This window comes from Alosa alosa, chromosome 6 (genome assembly GCF_017589495.1).
Source record: "Alosa alosa isolate M-15738 ecotype Scorff River chromosome 6, AALO_Geno_1.1, whole genome shotgun sequence".
Taxonomy (NCBI): domain Eukaryota; kingdom Metazoa; phylum Chordata; class Actinopteri; order Clupeiformes; family Clupeidae; genus Alosa; species Alosa alosa.
This window is the reverse complement of record NC_063194.1, coordinates 24,057,061-24,076,803: the sequence shown is the minus strand read 5'-3', so window position 1 is coordinate 24,076,803 and position 19,743 is coordinate 24,057,061. Positions and strand designations below refer to the sequence as shown.

At 43.9% G+C, this 19,743-nt stretch overlaps 2 protein-coding genes and 1 non-coding gene across 6 annotated transcripts; all 3 read left to right on the top strand.

The window, feature by feature from the left end:
• The first annotated feature begins 1,101 nt into the window (after positions 1-1,101).
• mettl2a (methyltransferase 2A, methylcytidine) lies at positions 1,102-4,891 on the top strand. The gene is made up of 9 exons (XM_048245730.1): positions 1,102-1,277; positions 1,406-1,494; positions 1,722-1,960; positions 2,579-2,628; positions 2,722-2,782; positions 3,100-3,239; positions 3,544-3,650; positions 3,787-3,852; positions 4,005-4,891. The coding sequence occupies exons 1-9, from the start codon at positions 1,123-1,125 to the stop codon at positions 4,196-4,198; spliced, it is 1,101 nt and encodes a 366-aa protein (XP_048101687.1). The 5' UTR covers positions 1,102-1,122; the 3' UTR covers positions 4,199-4,891.
• Positions 4,892-5,498: 607 nt separating this feature from the next.
• tlk2 (tousled-like kinase 2) lies at positions 5,499-19,106 on the top strand. 4 transcript variants are annotated; one of them, XM_048246314.1, is made up of 21 exons: positions 5,499-5,607; positions 7,258-7,340; positions 7,990-8,061; positions 8,262-8,328; positions 8,430-8,470; positions 9,346-9,444; positions 9,706-9,807; positions 10,681-10,773; positions 11,070-11,180; positions 11,295-11,431; positions 11,582-11,734; positions 12,130-12,196; positions 12,331-12,428; positions 12,641-12,722; positions 13,673-13,764; positions 15,099-15,188; positions 15,400-15,569; positions 16,653-16,788; positions 16,926-17,037; positions 17,333-17,440; positions 17,731-19,106. In XM_048246314.1, exons 2-21 carry the CDS (start codon positions 7,260-7,262, stop codon positions 17,902-17,904), a joined length of 2,085 nt encoding a protein of 694 aa, XP_048102271.1. In that variant the 5' UTR covers positions 5,499-5,607; positions 7,258-7,259; the 3' UTR covers positions 17,905-19,106. The 4 variants fall into 4 exon arrangements, with proteins under 4 accessions (XP_048102271.1, XP_048102268.1, XP_048102269.1 ...); XM_048246311.1 differs by having other exon boundaries at positions 5,499-6,094; XM_048246312.1 differs by having other exon boundaries at positions 5,500-5,835.
• trnak-uuu lies at positions 10,249-10,321 on the top strand. Its single transcript has one exon. It is a non-coding gene; the product is annotated as a tRNA-Lys (tRNA).
• Positions 19,107-19,743: the final 637 nt, after the last annotated feature.

Sequence of the window (19,743 nt, the reverse complement as noted above, 5' to 3'; positions counted from 1 at the left end):
AAAACACAACATCAACATCAGTTGAGGGCTGCAACTTCACTTTTTAAATGACAATATCCTGGCCGCACTACTGTTGTCAGTGATATAAGTATTTGAAATGAACATGATTTCTTAATGTCTAGTGACATATCAGGGCCATTTTATGATTAATTGAAATATTTTTCTTACATACGGTTCCTTTAATTCAATAATCAAGCCTTACATCCCCAACCGCCCACTGCGGTCTTCTGATGAGCGTCTGTTATGTAAAGACATTCCTGTTCAACATGTACTTAGTTGTTTAAGCGCTTATGTGTTATGGTTTGTATAATATTGTTTTATTTTAATTAGGCTGTTGATTCATTTGACATTATTGTTTATTATTGATATTCTCCTTAATGTAGTCTTACCATGCCATTGTTTTTATATTATTGATTGAATGGACATTATTGTTTTATTATTGCTTTTCCCCTCATTTTCATTGCTTATTTTATTAGGCTATTGATTGAATTGTTATTGTTGTTTATTATTACTATTTTCCTTATTATATTTGACCAACATTCTAATCTGTTCCCTGTTCAATTTGAAATATTATGTTGTTTTGCTTTTGTGTCTCGCTTTGGACAAAGGCGTCTGCCAAATCCATAACCATAGCCATAACCATAACCATATTCAAATCCCTCACTTATAGGATGCTTACTGGATCTGCACCTGTCTCTCCATCCAGCTCTACGTCCCCTCTCCCCCCTGCCTAACTATTTAGGGCCTATTTCATATTGCTAATGCTATTATTATTATTATTATTATTATTATTATTATTATTATCGCAAAAGGTAAGGTGGATATGACAAGACACACATCACAGGGGTCATGCAGCCTAGTCTAACAGGCCGGGCCTTCAGTCTAGGCAACTATAAGGGTCATACTGAAGTTGTTCTCAAAAAAACAGAATATTCTGTTCATTATTATTTTTTACCATTGTAAGAAACGTCAAGATATACTGAAACACAATTGAAAACACAATTTATCCAGTGTTCATTTAGATTTAAAAAAAGGATGTCAAAGTCCTTAAGTTTACAGGCTCCTGGTTGGGCGTTTTGTAGTTTACACTTCCTGTGACGCATTTCATTTTCCGGTTTCAACATGGCAGCCCCCGTTGCTAACGGTGTGTCTGTGGAGGAAAATGTTATCGAAATTCACCAGACACCGGCTGAACAAACAGACGAAGACCAGAAGAGACCACAGTTTGGAACTCGTTTTCTAACAGACCCTCGTCAGGTCTTCCAGCATAATGCATGGTATACGTTTTCAATGCCATTGAAGCACACAGATGCAAGCTTGACATAGCAACTTTAGCTTACTAAAAAGTTAAGTGCGTGTTATAAAATGCTGAACGAATTCTTTGGTTTCTCCCGATATTTTAAAGGGATAACGTCGAGTGGTCAGATGAGCAAGAGGCAGCTGCACGGAGGAAAGTCCAGGAGAATAGCCAGCCTATCCCGGCTGAAAAACAAGGTGAGATCATACGAGTCATGCAGCACTCTATCTCTGTATGATATAAGGCTAATATTTGTATGTAATCCTTATTTTTAAATATTCTTGTCCTAATGTAATGTTATACCAGCACTGGTGGTAACGTCATAGTTTTCATTAGCAACAGATAAAACATCCAGGTAAATTACAGCTGAAACAACGACCCGTGTGAGTACTCTGTGACAACAAAACTGTCTGTTTCAATTCAGAGGAGTATGACAACCATGCAGACAAGTACTGGAATGAATTCTACACTATCCACGAGAATCGATTCTTTAAAGACCGCCACTGGCTCTTCACGGAATTTCCTGAGCTGGCCCCAAAGTGTAGGTCCCACCAGTCAATTCAGGAAGGGGACGGACACCCTGACCAGGAGGAAGGCGAGGAAGACGTCTCCCACCAGAATGGAGACTGTCCTGGGACATCTGGCACATATCGCATTCTGGAAGTAAGATTCCGTCCATGGTATGTTTTCTGTATGTGTGGTTAAGCGACCACTGTGGTCTGAAAACACATCATAATGTCAGTCCAGTAGTGAATACTGGGCACAGGTTTAATTTACATAAGAAATCACATGGATCAGCTCCTAGTGGAGTATTGCTGAAAACTGACCTCTCAATCATAGCATGGCTAAGCAGAACTAGCTGAGCAGAGCACAGAAGGGAGTGATAGTTGTCCTTTTTTGATTCTCTCTTCAAGTAGTAGGTCTACACTTCTGAGACTTATGCCAGATAGTGTCATGTAATTGTAGGGCAGCTGTGGCCTACTGGTTAGCGCTTCGGACTTGTTACCGGAGGGTTGCCGGTTCGAACCCCTACCAGTAGGCATGGCTGAAGTGCCCTTGAGCAAGGCACCTAACCCCTCACTGCTCCCGAGCGCCGCTGTTGTTGCAGGCAGCTCACTGCGCCGGGATTAGTGTGTGCTTCACCTCACTGTGTGTTTCACTAATTCACCGATTGGGATAAATGCAGAGACCAAATTTCCCTCACGGGATCAAGAGTATATATACTTATACTAATTATATGTGTATTCATGACATTGACAGCCTGTGTGTCTTCATTCTCAGGTGGGCTGTGGTGTGGGAAACACAGTCTTTCCCATCCTAAAGACCAACAAGTGCGTGAGTCTGCTGTGCAGATGGCTCTGGTTTCTCAGTGATTAATCTGCATTCACATACACCTCAACCCCCTCTCTTGTGTTGTGTTGCAGTGACCCGGGACTGTTTGTTTACTGCTGTGATTTCTCCAGCACAGCGGTGGAGCTGGTCAAGGTGAATGCAAAACAAAAGCATGAACAGAGTCAATTTAGTGTGTGGATTCTTGCCTGGGGCATGTTGGAAAGCAAAAGGTTTTGCTCCATTTTGCTGTTTTGTTCCAGTTTAAACCACATGTTTGGTCGCAACAATGTGCAACAGGCTTGTGAGGTAGTTTTCTCTTGTTTGGTGGGTGTGTCAGCCAGAGGTGCTATCCTAGACATGTATACAAAACCTACGCATTAACATTTTTATGACACATAGTTGGACTCTTCAGACCATGTAGACTAATGGATATTTAGCTGACAAAATGCCATTTTGGTTTTCCCCCATAGTCAAACCCAGAGTATGATTCTGCTCGCTGCCACGCTTTCGTTCATGACCTGAGTGATGAGTCAGCCCAGTTCCCGATGCAAGAGGGGAGTTTAGACGTCATCATACTCATCTTTGTCTTGTCTGCTCTACATCCCGATAAGTGAGTTTGAATTTGCATCGGATAGTCAACAGGATGGGAGTAAGTGTTTTTGTATGTACTCTGATGATATGAGATCAGGTATTTGGAAAGCCTTGTTTTGTTGAATGTGTTCTAATTTTACTTTAACATTGAATCGAGGTAGGTCTGGAGGTACAATATCAAATAATGAGTCACTGTGATCTCAAATGTCAGTCAAACAAACAGTGCAGTGATGTTTGACTTTGAGTATGTTCTGTTGCATTTTTTGTGCAATAGCTCCCCCTTGTGGTTGATGATCAAATGACTAGCTATCTGTCCCGCTTAGGATGCAGGCATCCATATGTGGGCTTGCTCGGTTGTTGAAGCCGGGTGGGATGCTGTTGCTAAGAGACTATGGCCGATATGACCTGGCCCAGCTACGCTTCAAGAAAGGTGAGCTGACCTTTGGGATTTTAATTGTTTGTTTGTTTGTTTGTTTGTTTGTTCGTTTGTGTGTGAGAGAGTGTGTGTCACTGTGAAACTTTGGAAGATGGGTTTTCACTGTGTCTGTATGTGTTTTTGTCCTCAGGGAGGTGTTTGTCTGAAAACTTCTATGTGCGAGGAGATGGCACACGAGTGTATTTCTTTACTCAAGGCAAGTCAAGCTTATTGGCATTGCACTGCTCAGTTGCCAACATTGTAACCATCTACTGGGATGCAGTACAAACAGATCAGAACTGTACAGATATCTACAGGTCACAGATCCTTAGCATTGTGTGAACTATTTTATTTTGAATGTCCCTCTAGATGAGCTCCACAACTTATTCTGTGGTGCCGGACTGCAGAAGGTGCAGAACTTGGTAGACCGGCGACTGCAGGTGAACCGTGGCAAGCAGCTGACCATGTACAGAGTCTGGGTCCAGTGCAAGTACCAGAAGCCCCAATCAGACCATGAGGACTCAAAGCCAAGGACCTTTCAGGAGTATCAGTGTGAAAGCTAGGGACAGTTTCAGCCTGGACCTGTACTCTTCCTTGAATGTGAGCGGTTTGCATGCCAAGACCATCTGATGTTTAGCTATAGACATGTGGAAAGTCCAGCATTCAACCTGAAGAGGATCTTTTGTAGCTTTTGGCCAAAGGGTGAGGGTTGTTGTAACAGACTGATTATTAACTGTTTTTCCATCACCAGCTTGATTTGAGGTGTATTATGTGATTAAGGGGAACACTCACATAACCAGCCACAAGGCAATCTATTGTAGGAAGACGCAAAGCCAATGACAGGTCACAACCATCTGTTTCAGATTTCTTTCAGATCTTTTAAGAAATGTGCACAAAATGCTGAGAATATCAAAGCATTTTGAGTCTGTTTTAATGTTAACTAAAAATATTTTAGAGACGGATAGTTATTGCCAATATATGACAAGACGCCCAGCCTTTCCAGTGCTCTTGAAGCACACTTGATCAATCTGCACCTTCTTCCCCTGATCAGTACATATGTTATTGTTTGAGGAGAAAGGGGAAATTGGATGTATGCTGAGACAGGCCACCTCATTTAGCAGCATAAAGAGATGTGGACTCTTGAGTCCTACCGTTCAGCTGTTTACATTTGACAGGTTACTGTCACTTTTAATCATATTTGGTTTTGAAAAAAATCCTTTGTATCTTTGCAATTAAAAACGAACCATTGTGACTTATTTCTGTTTACATTTTTTCATATGTAGGATTGAAATGCATGTTGCATTGCATGTGCTCTTAATGACAATGAAGTACTGATAATACTGATGATTATCAATGAACATGTAGAATATTCATGACCAAATTCTGTCTGAGCATTGAGATGGTCACTTGCTATGGGTGAGACTGAGACCAAAGCACATAGGTTGATTGCAATCACTGTGATGGGCAAGTGTACTGTGTAGAAGTCTGGGCCATCATATCATAGTCAATATGTTTGGCTCATTACAGAATAACTATTTGTATCATGCAAACATGCATAACGGACAGGACAATTGACAAACAGGACTTAAGAATAATGATTTTTGAAAGAATGTATTCCTATTTTTTTTTTTATTATGTTGCGTTGTTTGATACAATTTTCAAGTATGCTACTACACTTTTTAGAGCAAACCTTGTAAGCACAAGTGCAAACCACTGTATGGTGTCCTATGAATTTAACTTGTTTAATTTCCTTATCTGTGTGGCTGGCTAACTTTTCGATTTTATTGAGATTAATAGTTTGTGAAGTGGGGCGTGGTCGGGATGGAAATCTTGCGAGAAAAAAATGAGATTTTCCGATTATTGTTTACATTGCAGGAAAAAAAAATAATGAGAACCGAACCGAATCGATCCGGATTAAACCGAACTGATTCAAACGGGATCACTTCCAAGATAGAACATTGATGCGTAAGAGGTGAGCTCGTCGGAACCGCAGTCTGCAAGTAAAATTAGCGGTTTTCTGAATGGACTGAGTCTGACACCAACTGGGAAGAAAATGACAAAAATATCCTTGTGGGAGCCGTGATTCATGAACTAGAGATGCTAAAACAGGTGATGGGCATTGTCTGGTGTGATCGACGGCAAAATGCAATGGCTGTCTGAAGAAAGAGAGTAAGAAACCTCAAACCCCCGGGAATCTGAGGTGGGCAAAGCTCTGTTGAGGTTTCGGGGCATAACTTTCTCATAGGCCTGGAGGTTTGTAAGCCTCCGCACATCTGAGGGACTCTGAGCTGGCGCACCACTTCCTCCATCGGGTGTCTCCTCGTAGGCAAGAGACGGGGATTCGGATGAGGCCTTGTCTGGGAATGTAGGGGTAGCCAAGGAAGGGTGAGACGGGAGACGAGGGAAGAATAATCGAGGATTAACCAAAGGTGCTTGCGGGAAAAGACCGTTTGCCGCAGGTATAATGCTAACCTGTTTGTGTCGTATATGGATTAAGTGAGATGTCGAGCTTTATGTGTTCTGATTTTGTCATGTTATGGGAAAATCGAGGTGATGCTGTCAGCTAACGTTAGTTTGCTAATCATCGCTTGCGCTGTACCATAGTTTGGATTTGTGGGCTAAGTTAACTAGCGAGCTATCTAGCTGCTGATGTTCAACGTTGTTTGTTAGTGTTTATCAAAAGCTTGTGCGTGTCACTTGACCAGAATTAGACATTTGTTTCGACAAATGTCAAACACCTCGCGTGCATTATTGTCAAGTGAAAGAGAAACATTGTAAGATTAAGACATATTTAGAAAATGGGAGATTTATCACTGTTAGCGCCAACTTCGATGTAGTGTACAAAGGTTAGCTAGGGTAAGAAGACAGGCACACCTTAGATAACTATCAATCGATAACTGGGTTCATAGTGGTAACTTTGCGCAAGTGTTTAGTTGATGATGACTAATGTGATCGGTCTGGAGTGTGTGTTTATTTACTGTAGCCACATACTAAGATAACACCTAACACTTATTATTGTACATCATGTCATTTTTAAGAAGTGTGACATTAAAATTAAGTTATGCATTAATTGTGGAAAACACGCGATGTGTTCTTTTTTTGACGATGGATAGTGTTCAGTGTTAATTTCACGTTTTTCACGAAGTGATTGAAGCTTCATCAAGAGGAATGTATGTCTGGAAAGCCTATTTGATGAGTTATCTAAATCTGTGCAACTAAAACAATAGGTCATGAGGTCCTGTCCCCTCCCTTGTTATCTGATGAAACCAAAAAATACTGTTTACTTAAGTGTTGCTGATTTGGGATTCAGTTAGTTTGTCAAAAGGTTTTGCAAAACAAATGTTTATGTGTGTAGTACATTTATGATCAAAACTGTCTAGTTTGGCTTACTGTTGTGCAACTGAGCACCAGCACAGAGATTTAGACACCAGTATGAAGGGTGAGGCTGAGTCATGAACTCTATGAATATTCTGGAAACCTACATGAGAGATTCATGAGTCAACATGTCACACACATGCATGGGCACAGATTGTTGTGCTGTTGCTACCAATTTGTCACAGTTATGGGGACTCCTTAGTCAATCACTGACAACTGAGTCTAATATCTCTCTCTCTCTCTCTCTCCATGATGGAGGAACTGCACAGTCTGGATCCACGACGCCAGGAGCTTCTAGAGGCCCGCTTCACTGGGGTCGGAGTTGCCAGGGTTAGGAAACTTAAACATCCATCCATCTTCTTCTCCTCTTTTCTCTTCTCCGTATTCAGTTCATATGGTGGAGTGGGCGTCATGCAGACACACCAGCGTTTAATGAGATGCCCTGTAATCTCTTCCATCCGTCCTCTTTTTTTACCCCTCACCCTCCCTCTCTGCCTCTCGGCCCTGCACTCAGTGTGACTTATCCGTCTATTTGTTTGTTCCCTTTGGTCTCTGTTTGTGTGCCTTGTCTTAGCATAAGTCTGTCCTTCAGGGCTGGGGAGCAAGCTGCTTGACATTTTGAATAGCACTTGGTTGTAGTTCGTGGTTGAGCTTTGTGGCACGAGCTTTGGGAAAGCCTGTACATTGGAGTGGTTCCATAATAATACTTTGACCTTAACAGCCCAGGTGCCAGGTTCTGTATCAGCAACATTATGACTAACAGAGTGACAGCCAAAGAGAATGCATGAATGAATATATCAATGATTGGGTGTATGAATGAAGATTGCAATACGTATGTTAGGATTGGATTGGAGCAATTGAGGCTGTGATACATTATGGCCATGAGGAAGAACAGGAGAGCCCTGCTGCTGGAGTATGTAACAGAGGATTATTTGTTCATTTATTATTTCCTTTTGTTCCCACCACCACCATTCTTCAGGGCTCTGGTCATAATGAGTCATCCAATCAGAGTCTTTGCAGCGTCGGGTCACTCAGCGATAAAGAACTGGAGGTTGGTGTGCTCCCTCTCTCCGGAAATCAATGACACACACGTACTCACACACAAGTAGTCTGTCTCTCACATGTGGACACACATACCAGCACATACATTGTTTTGGTGAGTAGAAGTAATTGAACTGAAATTGTTGTTGCTGCATCATTAGATAAGCTTCTGGATCTTACTCCTCTTTGTGTCCTGCATGTTCTCCTTAGACTCCGGAAAAGAAGGCAAATGATCAGAGAACCCGGAAGAGGAAAGGAGACATGTTCGACAACCAAGGCAAGGATTTTGACAACGTCTTTTGATTCCCAAAATCCTACTCGGTGTAAGCCTTGTTTATGAGCCTCTCTTTATTGTGCTCACGTGTCTTTTCTTTGCAGGGAAAGGGACCAGAGGTCTCAAGATTAGTGATTATTTCGAGGTAAGACTTCGATTTGTCTTCAAACCACCAAGTTCTCCACCCACACACTAAAGACGTGCCAGAAAACACTAGACTTTGGTGGATATAAATTCAAGGACATGGAGCCGATGGGTGTGCAATGCATGGGAATGTGACAAAATACTGTCACACGCCTTAGCACCTAGCTCTCAGGAAGCCTATGAACATGCCTGAGGTGTTGGCGATCGACAGCAGAAAATAGCTGTGGTGTGAAACCATGTAGGCTATGCTCTGATAACAATGCCTTACTGGTGAAGACATGGTTTGTACTTAAAGCTTTCGAAATTGTGAGGCTCCTGAAGGTACTGCCTCTTCCCCCTGTAACTGCTCTCAGCAGGAGTATGCGTCGGTGTGGGTGAGGCTTTTACAGGGTTTCCGCGGGTCATTAAAAAGCATGAAAAGTAATTAAATAGATTATGTGAAAATTCAGGCATGAAATGGCATGAAAAAGCATGAACTTCGATGTTCAGAGGCATTAAAAATTATGTAAACTTGATGGAATAAAACCTTTTTTTTTTCACTATTTATTTCGATCATATAAACATCTAAATCTAATTTTGAACGGAAGTATAGCGTAATGATTGACAGGCGGAACCTTTTAATTGGCTGTTTTTTACGGCCGGTGCACAAAGTCGCGACACCGGATGCTAGTAATGCAACGTGCTGTGAGTGTGAGTGAGTGAACAGAGGAAATATCAAATGACCGAAAAAATTCCGTATCTGCAGTTGGACATGGGCATGAAATTAGTTTAAAGGGGCATGAAAAAGCGCAATGAAATGAGATTTGCTGATACCTGCAGTAACCCTATTTTAGCACAGTCCCTACTCTCATTGCTGCTCTCATTCCTCTGGCCCAGTTTGCAGGTGGCAGTGGGGCTGGTACCAGTCCGGCTCGGTGCATCCCCCCCGTGGTGCGGTCGTCCCCGCAGCACTCGCTGTCCAACCCTCCCGCCGCTGTGAGTTCCTTTATTCCCCTACCTGTCCCGTCCTCCCAGTGCTGCCCCACCTGGCACTCACTCGTATCAGCTGTAACGTGTGAAGCATTTCACATTTTCTTGATCTTTCTAGACCTTGCATGCTCGTTAGCAACCACAGTACTGGACATGTAATTTTGTTTTGGGGTGTTTGTTAATGTGTGTCTGTGTGTGTGTGTGTGTGTGTGTGTGGCATGTGCGTGTGTGTGTGTGCGTGTGTGTGTGCATGCATGTGCTTTCCAGGTGCAGCAGGGCAGTCCATCCTCTTTAAGCTCAATAAACACAGAGCACTCCTTCTGCTCCCTGAAATCCATAAGCGCTCACTGTCAACACAGAGCAACACAGGTAACACACATACACATCACAAATAGCAAAGATTGTCACACACCTGTGTGTGTGTGTGTGTGTGTGAGAATACCAGAGTTTTATTCCAAGTATGTGGTTTAGACACTAAATCAGATAATTTACCTCGGGCTAAGCTGAAGCAATCCTCATAGAGAAGTCTGTGTGATTTGGTTTTGCTCGGAGAATGAGGCCACATGGTTGGAATAGCCCCTGTTAGCCCAGTAGAGCACATATGTTTAGAGCTTGAGCAGGACTAATGATGTCATTTCAAAGGCAGCACCTGCAGTCTCCCCCTCACTGGTTCTCCTGTCCCCTTTCCCTCTTCCACTGGTTCTCCTGTTCTCGTCCCCTTTCCCTCTTCCACTGGTTCTCCTGTTCTTGTCCCCTTTCCCTCTTCCACTGGTTCTCCTGTTCTTGTCCCCTTTCCCATTTCCCTCAGAAGCCTGGATAGCTCAGTTGGTAGAGCATCAGACTTTTAATCTGAGGGTCCAGGGTTCAAGTCGCTGTTCACCCGATTTATTTGGGGCAGCCGTGGCCTACTGGTTAGCGCTTCGGACTTGTAACCGGAGGGTTGCCGGTTCGAACCCCGACCAGTAGGCACGGCTGAAGCGCCCTTGAGCAAGACACCTAACCCCTCACTGCTCCCCGAGCGCCGCTGTTGTTGCAGGTAGCTCACTGCACCGGGATTAGTAGTGTTCACCTCACTATGTGTGTTCACTGTGTGCTGAGTGTGTTTCACTAATTCACGGATTGGGATAAATGCAGAGACCAAATTTCCCTCACGGAATCAAAAGAGTATATATATACTTATATACTTACTTGTACTTGTGTCTATTCCATTCCTGCTGACCCGTCTGTTGCGCTCCACCCCAGTCTGACCTGACCATGGAGAAGCTGGCTGCCCTGGAGAGCAGCAAGAGCTCCGACCTGGAGAAGAAAGAGGGGCGCATCGACGACCTGCTGAGGGTAAGATGGGATGGACACAGGCAGCCCCGGGAGCATGAATACACTGTCCGGCTGTCTACTTTTTAGGACGTTGACGAGCAAGGTTTGAGAATAGGGGTTGTTTTGATGCCAATGTTTTTTGTTGTTGTTTTTTTATTTATTTTTTTATTTGATTGTTCTTCAGTGAGATAAAATAAAGAAGACCTTGGATTGATTGTCTCACAATAATGTGTGTCAATCATATTAACACCAAGATGCTGACTTCCTTTATAACTGTGTTTTGTTTGTTTGTTTGTTTGTTTGTGTGCTTTCTTCAGGTAAACTGTGATTTGCGAAGGCAGATTGATGAGCAGCAGAGGATGCTAGAACGCTGCAAAGAACGCCTGAACAAGTGTGTGACCATGAGTAAGAAGCTGCTCATTGAAAAGGTGAGACACTCAGACCAGGCAGCTCTACAACTGGGGAGACATTCATTTGAAACGTTAACACTTGGTTGGAGTGGATATGGTAATATGCCTGCCTGCGTGTGTGTGCTTCTTCAGTCAAAGCAGGAGAAGATAGCTTGTCGGGAGAAGAGCATGCAGGACCGACTGCGGTTAGGCCACTTCACCACTGTCCGACACGGAGCGTCCTTCACTGAGCAGTGGACCGATGGCTACGCCTTTCAGAACCTCGTCAAGTAGGTCTCCCTCTACTACACCTGTGCTTTGACACTTGTCGGTTTTAGCCTGCACTCGCACAGGTTTGCCCACATTTTGTGTGTCTGTGTGTGTGTGTGTGTGTGTGTGTGTGTGTGTGTGTGTGTGTGTGTGTGTGTGTGTGTGTGCAGGCAGCAGGAGCGGGTGAACTCTCAGAGGGAAGACATCGAGAGGCAAAGGAAGCAGCTGGCCAAGAGGAAACCACCCAGCGTCTCGCAGACCCCACCCCCCAGCCTGGAGCCCAACAAGCGCAAGAGCAAGAGCAACGGAGCAGAGAACGAACTGTACGTGGAGGGAGGGATGGAGGGAGGGGTGGAGGGTGGGGTGGAGGGAGGGATGGAGGGAGGGGTGGAGGGAGGGATGGAGGGGCATATGAGGAAGGCGAGGATGAAGACACTATAGAACATTAGAGTCCGATTCAGGGACTCTAATGTCTTACATGTTTGTCACACATGCTTGGATTTTTTTCTTAACAAGTAGATACTGTTCCAGACCGCAGCATTGATCTGTGTGTAACTTGCTCTGTCAGTATCCAGATGTCCAGCCTACCTAGGAAAGAATGCTTGTATTGGTTTCATTTTACACTAACGTTCACGGTTAACTCCCTACTGCGTGTAGCCCCATAAACTTCTGGTTTACTCTCCATTCTGTTCCCTCTAAGGTTTGTGTACATTTTCAGGTTATCACTAGCAGAGTATCACGAGCAAGAGGAGATCTTCAAACTACGCCTCGGCCACCTAAAGAAGGTAGGGGGTGACCATGGATGTGCCTAATCTCTGGTGATGTTAAACTAAATAGAAGTGTGTGTGAGTGGGGGAGCCTTACAGGAGTTTGAAGAGTGTGTGTGTGTGTGTGTGTGTGTTTCTGGTGTCACCCACAGGAGGAGGCTGAGATCCAAGCAGAACTGGAACGGTTGGAGCGGGTACGGAACCTACACATCCGGGAGCTGAAGCGAATCCACAATGAAGATAATTCCCAGTAAGTCCTCTGTGCTGGTCACCAGCACCATCCCTCATTCTGCCAGATGGGAAGCCAACTGTGGCTAGCTTGCTGAATATTTAACTTTCTCTCTTCCTTTAAATTCAGTTCAACTGAGCTCTATTGGCATTACTCTTTGCAAGCAGATACAATATCTGTTTAAAACTGAAAAAATAAGTAATAATGATTTTATTTAAACTTATCCCCCTCAGGTTTAAAGACCACCCAACGTTGAACGATCGCTACCTGCTCTTGCACCTACTGGGACGAGGAGGCTTCAGTGAAGTCTATAAGGTACACGGCAGAGGATGTCCTCCGCTTGTCAGCAAAGCTGCTGCAGAGATGGCTGGGTGTGATACCCTACGGCATGGCTGTGTTCTCTCTTTCTCTCTCTTTCTTTCTTTCTTTCTTTCTTTTCTTTCTTTCTCTTTCTCTTTCTTTCTTTTCTTTCTTTCTTTCTTTCTTTCTTTCTCTCTCTTTCTTTCTTTCTTTCTTTCTCTCTCTTTCTTTCTTTCTTTCTTTCTCTCTCTCTCTCTCTCTCTCTCTCTCTCTCTCTCTCTCTCTCTCTCCTCTCTCTCTCTCTCTCTCTCTCACTCCCTTGCTCACTCTGAGCAGGGTCCTGGGGGGAAAAAAGACAAATGTGCTGTGTCATGAAAGAGTTAGAGGGCAAATCCGCTCCTCTGTGCTGAAGCAAGCCAGGGCCTGCTGCTGTGTCTTTTGGGCTTTGGCTGTGAAGCCCTGCGGAACCCATGACTAGAATCTGTACTCTGTGGACAGCCATCTGGACAGCCATTACGAGAGTTATCAGCGTTGAAGGACGTGGCCTGAATTTGAGCACTTAATCAGAGTGTGTTAGTTTATTATGATCATTACTTATAGCTGAAAAAAAAAATCTTTTGACGAGACAATTGAATTTATGTAGCACCATTCATAGACATGGAACGTGGTGGTATTCTCTGAGTCTAGTAGGATGGCATTCTGCATAAATTGTTGTTGCTTCATGCATGGTTGTGAATACATTTCAGGGATGTGTGTGTAGAGTTGGAAGAGTCGATAACATGGATCCACTCACATTTTGTAACTGACAGTAAAGGCATTGCAACCAAAACCCACATAAGCCACTACAGGGGTTCTAGGTTCTAGAGCAGCAGTAGCAGTAAAGTATGGCAGCTGTTCTCCATTTTAGACTCACCACTATCTTAATTTGCTCATCTCATCACTCTCTGTCTGTCTTTTTCACACAGGCCTTTGACCTCACAGAGCAGAGGTATGTTGCTGTGAAGATCCACCAGCTCAACAAGAGCTGGAGAGATGAGAAGAAGGAGAACTACCACAAGTGAGTGAGCAAGACCAATTCTGTCTGAAGTTGATCTTCCATTCAACACATTGAACATCCACCTCAGGAAACCACAGAGACTTTTTGTAGGCTGATTCATGCTTTTATCGAGACGAGGCGTCAAATGTGCCAAGGCACATGCTGTGTTGGGTCAGAGACGTCAGTCTCATGGCGAATTGGCTCAAATTACTGCCCACATCCTCAGGGACCGAACCGCTCATAATGACCGTTGAGGGGGCTGTGATGGTCTTTGATCACATGGTTTCCAGCAAGACACTCAGCAGTCCATAAATAGCTGCCCAATTTTAAGTTTCGGCTACTGTTCACCAACTATTAGTGAACCTAGACTTTAAAGTCCTTTGTAAGGTCTCCTGATAATCTAAGCCTGAGTTGAACTGTTATTGAATAAACAAATGCCTCCCTGGCAGCCTGTACATGTCTTCTAAAGCCCAATTTATGGTTCTGCGTGGAATCAAGGCTGTCGCCACATGAAGCCTCTGAGCCAGACTGTACAGTCTGTTTCTCAGTAATGTTTTTAAATCAGCACTTCAACAGACAGCAGTACTTTGGACAGTTGTGGGAAATTTTGTTTGCTAACACAAACATTGTGGCAGTCACCACATAAATAACCTCAAATGCATTTTTTGGTGACCAATAACAAGGTCGTTGGAATACACCATAGGCAACAAGTATTTGTGTCAGTGATTGTTTGTGTGGGCAAAAATGTGGAGACCGTTTTAAAGGTGCCATGTGTAATGTCCGCCAAAAAATCAATTCATACTCCACATTCCATAAAAGATGGGGACAGTATACCTCCAGAAAGTGAGTTGGTCTACCCTTGAGTAACAGTATTGCAGTTTGGCTGCTTGTATGTTGCCTGCATACCGCCTCCCATGGCCGAAACTGGTATTATGACAACTGTCGGGCTGTGGCTAGTAATTTAGCATGCTAATTCAGGTTGATCTCTCTGCAGCACTATACCTTGTCTCTTTTTTAATAACATCATCACCCTTATTTCTTCTCATTCTTTTGATGCGTGTAGCTCATTTTTTGGATATTTTTACCTCAATTCTTACACATGGCACCTTTTAAAGATGGTGGATGCTAACTGGCTGAAGCTTTCTCTCCAAATCCTGACTCCCTGGATGTACCGCAGCTTCTGTAAGGTTTCAGACAGGCAAGCCATCAGTTCCCTCAAAATTGGCCACTGAGGAGGCATGAATCAGGCATTCAGTAGAAAGGGACCAATGTTTCAGTAGTCTTGTTTTTTTTTTTTTTTTTTTCAGTAAGATTTGGTATTTTCTTACGTATTACTGTTTTTTCCTCCCCCACAGACATGCCTGTCGAGAATACAGAATTCACAAGGAACTGGACCACCCCAGAATAGTCAAACTATACGATTACTTCTCCCTGGATACGGACTCGTAAGTCAGAACCTTTTTTGTCTCTTTCTATCGGTATCAGATATCCTCTCCGCTGCTGGACTTTAGAAAACCGTGTCAGTCCTGAAACTGTAATATTATGTTTGTTTTGTAGTAGGATCTCACAATCGTCATTCGCTTTACTGGTTTGAGCCAGTCTTGTTGTAGACTGGTTTGAGCGGTGAACAAGTTTGTGTCACGGCTCTTGCTGCAGGTTCTGCACAGTTCTAGAGTTCTGCGAGGGGAACGACCTGGACTTCTACTTGAAGCAGCACAAGCTGATGTCTGAGAAGGAGGGCCGTTCCATCATCATGCAGGTGGTCAATGCACTCAAGTACCTGAACGAGATCCGGCCCCCCATCATCCATTACGACCTGAAGCCAGGTGAGTCGCTGGCGTTTTGAGTCCCCCCCCCTTCTCACCCAGCTGATGTAGAGTTTTGGCTGCAGGAAGCTCACTCTGAAAAGGCTATGTTTGCTCCACCACATGGAGGTGGCAGAGGTTGCCAAGCAACTAGTGACACTGTTTGTCAAACAAATGTAAATTCTTCTGCCCCTAGAGTGTCAGCGATTGCTCTGTGTGGTGATCGCTGTTTCTTTCCTAAATGACACAGATCGGTCTGTGTGCGATTAGCTGAATATTCATTGTATTCTTGAATAATAATGACCCCGAGGAACTCTTCATGAAGCTGAGGTGTGTTTAATGCATTCATCATGAACTCCAAGAGGATTGATAGCTCGATTAGCTCAACCCTGTGAATGCAGACGTTTGGAAAGGTCTGAATGAAATGAGAGAATGTTGCATAAGTGAGTGAGTAGACAGGCATGGCTGCGACCCTCATAGCCAACAGCTCTCGCAGCTTTACCCTGTAATGCCCTATTATTAGGAATGGCGCTCATAATATTCACCACAACATTCACTGGACGTAATGACCTATCACATCCCCGTCCCTGTCGCTCTCCAGCTGCACATCTGTGTCCAGTGTTGTTGCTGTAGCCATGGATGCGAAGTGCACTGGTGGTGTGGTGTTGTACACATGCGGTCAGGCACCAGCCGTTCTAAGCGGCCTCTTGGAAACATCTGTTTTGTCTTGAGCGACCCAGTGAGGAATAAACACAACAGACGAGCGTCATGTTTATGCCGTTTCTCGTCACGCGAGAGCCATTTGCACACACAGATTTGTTCCTAAATGGCTCGAGCAATTTGTGCCATCTGGTTCAGCTGTTCATCTATTTTTTCCCCCATAGAACTAAATATTCGGCACAAACAAAATTAGTACGCACGTATTGTTGGCCGATTAAAACCTATTAAATTAAATAATGGAATTGCAAGAAACATGAGCCTCTTTAATGGCAAAACAGCATTTAAAAATGCCCCCAAAATACTGCTGTCAATCATCTTTCTACTGCTGTCATTGAGTCGTTTGTAGTTCTGTTTAGTGTTGCTGACTATTTGTGTGCGCTGTAGGTAATATCCTCCTGGTTAATGGAACTGCCTGCGGGGAGATTAAGATCACCGACTTTGGCCTCTCGAAAATCATGGACGATGACAACTACGGAGTGGACGGCATGGAGCTGACCTCCCAGGGAGCCGGCACCTACTGGTGAGCACGACGCCCCTCTCCCATTCTAACGGGAGGTGCAGGTGAATGTTTGTGTAAAGGACAGGTGTGGGCTGCATGATGGATTGTACAGTGTTTAAAGTAAAAGGACCATGAGAGTTAAAGCATCTCCCCCACAGGTACTTGCCTCCAGAATGTTTTGTGGTGGGAAAGGAACCACCCAAAATTTCCAACAAGGTAGATGTCTGGTCAGTTGGAGTCATATTCTATCAGTGCCTCTATGGGAAAAAGGTACATGCGCGCGCGCGCACACACACACACACACTTTATTTCCACATCAGATGCACAAAAGAATAAAAATGGGCACTGCATTTTAGCTTTACCAAAGTAAATAACTACACTCACAATTCACAAGCAGGAAACACTGCAAATAGTATTTGTAACTGTAGTAATGTAAACTCTGTGCTGTGCTACTGATTTGAGGATTTATGCTCTTTCAATGTAAAACTCCAAATCCTGAAACTCAACTCCTAGCTATCAATTGTATATAATCTCATTTGAATGATTGCTTGCTTGCTCTCCCCAGCCGTTTGGACATAACCAGTCTCAGCAGGATATCCTTCAGGAAAACACCATTCTGAAGGCCACAGAGGTCCAGTTTCCACCCAAACCGGGCGTTTCACCAGAGGCCAAGGTGGGCATCTCAGATCTTTGCCCTTTATTTCTTCAGAACTTCTGTTTCATTCTTAAGGGTTCCAATGTTCTTTAGTGGAAGTTTAAGTACCTTGGCATAGGCAAAACTAGAATAGAGCTTGTTTTTTTTCCCTTTCCTAAGCTTATGAGGGATTTGGCACTTATGTTAGAAGATCTCAGTCTGCTGTTGTTGATGCATTCAAATCCTTGTGTAATGTTGCCATGTTCCAGTTTGTATAGTATTGCAGTCAGTAATCCTAATTCTCATTCTTTTGTCTGACCATTCTCCAGGCCTTCATCCGCCGCTGTCTCATCTACCGCAAGGAGGACCGCATCGATGTCCACCAGCTGGCCAGCGATCCCTTCCTCCTGCCTCACATCCGCAAGTCGGTGACCAGCACCGGGAACTCTGGGACAGCGCTGGCCTCCACAAGCAGCTCCTCCAACAGCAGCGCTTCAAACTGAGCCCGCCCTCTGCTCCCTCAGTGCTTTTTTCTGATTGGTTGAGACAGGGGGGTGATTGGCTCTCTAATTAACCCCGCCCCATTCTCTGTGATGTCCTGCGTTGAGGACCAGAGCCAAGAGAGAGAGGGACAGATGGAGAGAGAGAGAGAGAGGGAGAGAGCTGAAGAAGGATGGGATACCTGGCGTGGTCAGGTGTCCAAACAAGGCCTCTTCTATCTCCTCTGCTCCCCTCTCTGTTATGGTGGCCAAGTCGGGAGGTTGGTGGGATTGGCCTCCTGTTTACGCGCCTCCTGTAGTGAATTGGGGATGGATGGAGGGATGGAGGGAGGGAGGGAGGAAGACAAGTAAGAGAGGAGATGGTAAGAGAAGGAATCTCTGCTGAAAATGAGACGGAAAAATGGACCGAATTTCTTCAGCTGGGGACAGACTCTGTTGTACGCCCTATACCCCACTACACACACACACACACAAACCATTCATTCACACACACCCATTTATACAAAGGCCTACGTATACACACTTTTAGGCAAACGCATAACTGTCTCATCAAAACAAATGAAAACCTTTTTAATGTATTTGAACTTGGTGAATTTCACCTTACATAAGCCCCGTTTTCAGTCTTTCTGGATGAACTTAGCCAGCACTTATGGGGTTTGCCTGCAGCTTAACCTGTATGGTGAGCCTGTGGTTAGTGGACCCAAGCCATGTCTTCAGTAATGCCCCCTCCTCTCTCTTACCTTGACCAAAGCTGACCAAACATGACCACTGAGTGGCGCTATTTCGCCTCAGAAGTTTAATGTTTAATACAATATGCTCTTCTCTTTGTTTTTTCTCTCAAAGTCTTAAAAGTATTTTTTATCAATTTTAGTGAAGACTAACTGATGGCCCAAGCTATATTAAAATTTTAAAATTAGGTTGAAATTTAACCCATTTTTTAATGGAGATGAATCTAGTTTTTTATATAAATTTATATATAAGTATATATCTTGGTCTTTTACTTACATTTCGTTACTTGACTTACACATTCTCACACACACTCAGACATACCATACACACAGACACACACACACTCAAGCATACACTCATATTTATTTAGGTCTGTTTGAATTGATGATTTTGGCTCTGGAGTCAGGGCCAATGTATCTGTACTGTGAGTGGGTGTAGGGCCTCATACAGAGATCATTAAATATTATTGCTTATAATGCACGTCTTCGGCTCCCTTTGCTTTTCCCTGATTGTGTGCGTGCGTGTGTGTGTATGTGCGAGAGAGAGTGTGCTGGTCAGTGTACAATATACTGTATATTCTATTTCAAATCAGCACATGCATGAAATTGCCAAATTTTGCTGAATGCGTTTATGAAAGCATTTCAGATTATCTTAAACCTTGGAAACCTGAACCTGCTTGTGCTGCTGACTTAATGTTGTTTATACAACTGAATGGGAGGACAAGATCATTTGGTGGGTGTGGGTGTGTAAGGGCTTGTTTGTTGGAGTAATGGAACAGGAGTCTGTTGATGTCATTGTTCCATTAGTGCATGCCAGCCGACTACTGCTTGTGTGTGTGTGGCGTGTGGCGGGTGTTTGATGTCATTGGTACATTTCTCCTTGAAACAGTGCAAGTTTGGGGATCTGTCATAGAATTAAGATCTGCTAGATTAGAGCAGGCAGAGGTGTGTGTGTGTGTGTGTGTGTGTGTGTGTGTGTGTGAGAGAGAGATAGGACTAGAGACTGATAAAGTCAGTCAGAGAGATATATGTGTGTGTGTGTGTTAATGAAGCAGAGGGTGAGATGTGTGTTAGTGTGTGTGGGGTCACGTTGTTTGAAATGTGCTGCCGTGAG